Raw genomic sequence first — 4,813 nt, forward strand, 5'->3', positions numbered from 1 at the left:
CATCGTTGGATAGAGAATTGAAAACTCGATTCAGTCGTAACAACATGAGTGAGGAAATTCGAGTAGTTTTGACACAGAAAGCGAAATTTGAATATCACACACTTAGTTGCAAGATTATGCCAAAATTTCATGTTTTTCGTCCCGTTTTTGCTCATTTCTAGGACGCAAAATGAGCAAGAACGCTCATTTGTACGTCATTCTAGAGAGAAATAAATTGCCTTTTTAGCAAGTGAACCATCGATAAGGAAATGTTGGTAGTTTTCTCAAAAAATGCTTGAATTCAAGAAGTTTTAGATTTGCGTGGTTTTTTTTTGAGTTGCAAAATCCACTTGAACATGACGCTGCTTTTTTCGAAGTTTCTCAAGAACCATTCGAGCCACAGAATTCCTTTTGGCATCGTTGGATAGAGAATTGAATGGAGAATTGAATAATCCGCTCTTGGGGTGTCCGATTTATGAACCTCACCATTAGAATCTCGAAAACGAGCTCGTTTGAATTCAGGCTTGGAAAACTATGTTTACCTTCATTTTACTGGGCTCATTAGTTACAATTCCGTCCAAAATTAATTTGCTTAACATCACGTCCTCTAGGAATAGGTTGAGTTTTTCCTGATCATGTGCATCACTGCTTCCATGCGTCTCAATCAGCATGTAAAAGGGGAATTCGGCAAGAGGCGATTTGAGTTTCAAGTTGCACGTGCAAACATCCAACGTGCTTTGGTCGATCATTTCACACGAGGCCAGAATTTCGCCCAAATCCCCTTTGGCCTTTTTCAGCACTTTCAGTATGTGGCTAAAAGATTCCAAACCTAAACAGATACGAAATTGCAATCAACTAGGCTAAGTGGAGTTTTGCCTACCCAAAAAGGCCAAATTGGTGGCTTTCGGCTTGGCTGGACATTGAATGGCCACTTTCGTCACAACCCCCAAAGCTCCCTCCGACCCAATGAACAGATGCTTTAAGTGGAAGCCTGTATTGTCTTTCTTCAATGTACTGAGCAGGTCAATAATCTCACCATCAGCTTTTACCTGCAAACGTTCAATTAGTGAATTCGCAGCAAACAGCCGTTTGCTGTCGCCTACAGCCTCCAACCCCAAGACAGTGCCGTGCAGATTTCCATATCGCAAAAGACGGAGGCCGCCCGCATTCGTTGACAAATTTCCTCCAATGTGGCAGGAGCCTTTTGCTCCTAAATCCAACGGCATCATCAGACCGTGTTCTTCCAGAGCCTTATCCAGATTTTCTAATATGCAACCTGCCTGGCAAACTAAAACACCTGAAAACGACTTTAATGTGGAAACACTTCGAGCAGTGGAAGCAATAAAAAAAAGAGGTTTTAGACAGATAGAGCAGATGAGGAGAGCGTTTGCAGTCCGACCGACGTAAAACTGTAATTCGCAAATACTCGCTCTTTCATATCTAGCTGATATGACAAAATACGATGTAAAGACCGGAGAAATTCGTTTGGCGCTTACCTGAAGTATCATTTATACTGTAAATCGTGTTCATTTGAGAGGTGCAAAGTACGATTTCGTCAAAAACGGGAACAGAGCCTCCAACCAGGCCTGTATTGCCTCCTTGAGGACACACAGCAATGCGATTATTGTTACAAAATGCGAGAATTTTTGCCACTTCTTCTGTAGTTTCTGGCTTGAGGACGCATCTGCTGTATCCTAAAAAAATCGGTTCAAATCCACAAAAAAATCAATGAAATCTTGAACACGCTATGAAGTGATTCGGTAAGAAAATGTTCAGAATGATATAGAGTGCCTCACATCATTCCAGAGAAACCTAATTGGCTTCTTAGAAAGTGCACGATCGATAAGGAATTGTTCGCAGTTTTTTCAACAACAAGTCTTGATTTCAAGAAGTTTTAGATTTGCATTGTTTTTTTTTTGAGTTGCAAAATCGACTCAAACTTTTTTAGAAGTTTCTCAAGCCCCCTTTGAGCCCCGGAATTCGTTTTGGCATCGTTGGAAAGAGAATTGAAAATTCTATTCAGTCATAACAACATGAGTGAAGAAATTCGAGTGGTTTCGACCCAGAAAGCGAAATTTGAATGTCAGACACTTAGTTGCAAGATTATGCCAAAATTTCATGTTTTTCGTCCCGTTTTTGCTCATTTCTAGGACGCAAAATAAGCAAGAATGCTCATTTGCACGTCATTCTAGAGAGAAATAAATTGCCTTTTTAGAAAGTGAACCATCGATAAGGAAATGTTGACAATTTTTTCAAAAAAGTCTTGATTTCAAGCAGTTTTAGATTTGCGTGTTTTTCTTTGAGTTACAAAATCGCCTCAAACATGACGCTGCTTTTTTCGAAGTTTCTCAAAAACCATTTGAGCCACATAATTCGTTTTGGCATCGTTGGAAAGAGAATTGAAAATTCTATTCAGTCATAACAACATGAGTGAGGAAATTCGAGTAGTTTTGACCCAGAAAGCGAAATTTAAATATCAGACACTTAGGTGCAAGATTATGCCAAAAATTTAATGTTTTTCTTCCCGTTTATGGTCATTTCTCGGAAGAAAAATGAGTAAGAACGCTCATTTTTACATCATTCTAGAGACAAATAAATGGCCTTTTTAGAAAGTGAACCATCGATAAGGAAATGTTGACAATTTTCTCAAAAAAGTCTTGATTTCAAGCAGTTTTCGATTTGCGTGTTTTTCTTTGAGTTACAAAATCGACTCAAACATGACGCTGCTTTTTTCGAAGTTTCTCAAAAACCATTTGAGCCACAGAATTCGTTTTGGCATCGTTGGAAAGAGAATTGAAAATTCGATCCAGTGATAACAACATTAGTGAGGAAATTCGAGTAGTTTTGACCCAGAAAGTGAAATTTGAATATCAGACACTTAGGTTCAAGATTATGCCAAAAATTTCATGGTTTTCTTCCCGTTCGTGGCCATTTCTCGGAAGCAAAATGAGCAAGAACGCTCATTTTTACATAATTTCAGAGCGAAATAAATGGTCTTTTGGGAAAGTGAATCATCAATAAGGAAATGTTGCCAGTTTTCTTAAAAAGTCTTGGTTTTAAAAGTAAATTTGAATGTCAGGTGCAAGATTATGCCAAAATGTAATGTTTTCCGTCCCATTTTTGCTCATTTTTCGGAGGCAAAATGAGCAAGAACGCTAATTTTTACATCATTCCACAGAGAACTAAATGGCTTTTTTAGAAAGTGAATAAGGAAATGTTGGCAGTTTTCTCAAAAAAGTCGAAATAACCTTTGCAGATGTTGTGAGAACTATCTCTAACTGTTTAGATATAATGAGTCAAATCCATAGTGCGGTAGAAATTGATTGTAAGCCTCTTAGCCAGTAAGTAGAAACAAACGAACTTCACAAAAGGTTAGTAAACATTTGGGAAAACTAGAGAAAACAAGTAACACTTGGCAACGTTTATATGAAAAACATTGTGGACTTGAAAATTATGATTTTATATATTTACCTAACTTAATTAATGAACTAACCAAGAACAGGGAATACAAATTACGACTATTTTCCGTTTCTATATATGTACATGCCAATCGATTCCAAACTTCATGGAGAATTTTATGAAATTATCTAAATGTCTGATTATTAATGGATAAACGTGTACATTTTTCAATTTCTAACAAATTGTGTTTCTGCGGAAAATTCGTTTGGCTAAAGCCCGTGTCCCATGCATCCGTTTGTACGATGATACGATGGTACGAAAGTGTTTCTATTGGTTGGAGTTCTGTCGATTTGACAGATCTCCAACCAATAGAAACACTTTCGTACCATCGTATCTTCGGTACAAACGGATGCATGGGACACGGGCTTTAGACTCAGTTTCTCATCATCAGCATTCCCCATCAATAAAATACTTTGATCACTTTGTACCTCGAACGTTTTTAATCCAGTCTATGTTATAAGGCTGGCATTCCTCCGCACTCGTTAAGACTCTTTTAGATCCCAATAGATCAGTGAAGAACTGCAAATGTTGTCCATTCAACATTGCATAGTCGCCCCGTTTTACCGCATAGCGATCCTAAATGGTGACAAAATTTCAATTAAATTAAATTGTATATACTTTCCTGACTGTGTTTCAATTCCAAATCAAATTAATTCCTGGGTCTCAGTCATTTATTGTCTCTATTTATCAATAAAAATACGTTTTGGTGTATTTTTCCACCATCATCAGTTTTTATGTGTAACGTTGTTGCTGCTTTAAGCCTTGGCATGCATTTTTGCGTGCCAAAAAATGCATGCCAAGGCTTAAAGCAACAACAACGCTACACATAAAAACTGATGATGGTGGAAAAATACACCGAAACGTATTTTTATTGATAAAAAGAGACAATAAATGACTGAAACCCAGGAATGAATTTGATTTGGAATTAAATTAAGTTCGCAGATTTCCGTTATTGCTTCGGTACCTTGGTTAGTTCTGGAAGATTGCTGGCCCGTTGGGACTTTTGTTGCCGTCTAATACACTTAGTTGAAGCAGTAAGTAGACGTCGTAACATCTTGTTATTGAAAAACATTTCTGCTGTTGTGATGCTCAGTTCTGCTGCAAAATCTGCAATAAAATACACCTGATTAAATGAATGTGCGCCACTGGAAAAAGGCCCGGAAAAATTAATAAGGCGTTGGCGATGGGCGGCTAAAGCGCAGGCAACGCCGACGCGTTTTGATACTTTAAAACAATCCTCCCCTTTATCAGGCGTTTAATTTTGCAGTATTGCGGAACAAGGTTGAAACCAACAGTTGGTTTTTCCATTTCAAACCAAAATAGTAGCAAACTTTTAAGGTAAATGCAAATATTTTTTTACAAACTTCTTTTTGGG

At 37.8% G+C, this 4,813-nt stretch overlaps 1 protein-coding gene across 4 annotated transcripts in view; it reads right to left on the reverse strand.

Annotated features, from left to right (window-relative positions):
* LOC109537527 (D-2-hydroxyglutarate dehydrogenase, mitochondrial) overlaps window positions 1–4,813 on the reverse strand; it is a 53,637-nt gene that overhangs the window by 918 nt on the left and 47,906 nt on the right. For all 4 annotated transcript variants that reach the window (XM_048665244.1, XM_048665245.1, XM_048665243.1 and 1 more), the window contains exons 2-7: window positions 4,403–4,545; window positions 3,867–4,014; window positions 1,476–1,673; window positions 1,083–1,276; window positions 860–1,028; window positions 522–808 (exon numbers count right to left, since the gene is read on the reverse strand). In XM_048665244.1, coding sequence (XP_048521201.1) covers window positions 522–808; window positions 860–1,028; window positions 1,083–1,276; window positions 1,476–1,673; window positions 3,867–4,014; window positions 4,403–4,510 — 1,104 coding nt within the window. In that variant the 5' untranslated portion in view covers window positions 4,511–4,545. The remainder of the gene's footprint in view (window positions 1–521; window positions 809–859; window positions 1,029–1,082; window positions 1,277–1,475; window positions 1,674–3,866; window positions 4,015–4,402; window positions 4,546–4,813) is intronic.

The sequence above is a fragment of the Dendroctonus ponderosae genome, unplaced genomic scaffold (assembly GCF_020466585.1).
Source record: "Dendroctonus ponderosae isolate FM_Combo_2020 unplaced genomic scaffold, Dpon_F_20191213v2 Dpon_F_20191213_3, whole genome shotgun sequence".
NCBI lineage: Eukaryota > Metazoa > Arthropoda > Insecta > Coleoptera > Curculionidae > Dendroctonus > Dendroctonus ponderosae.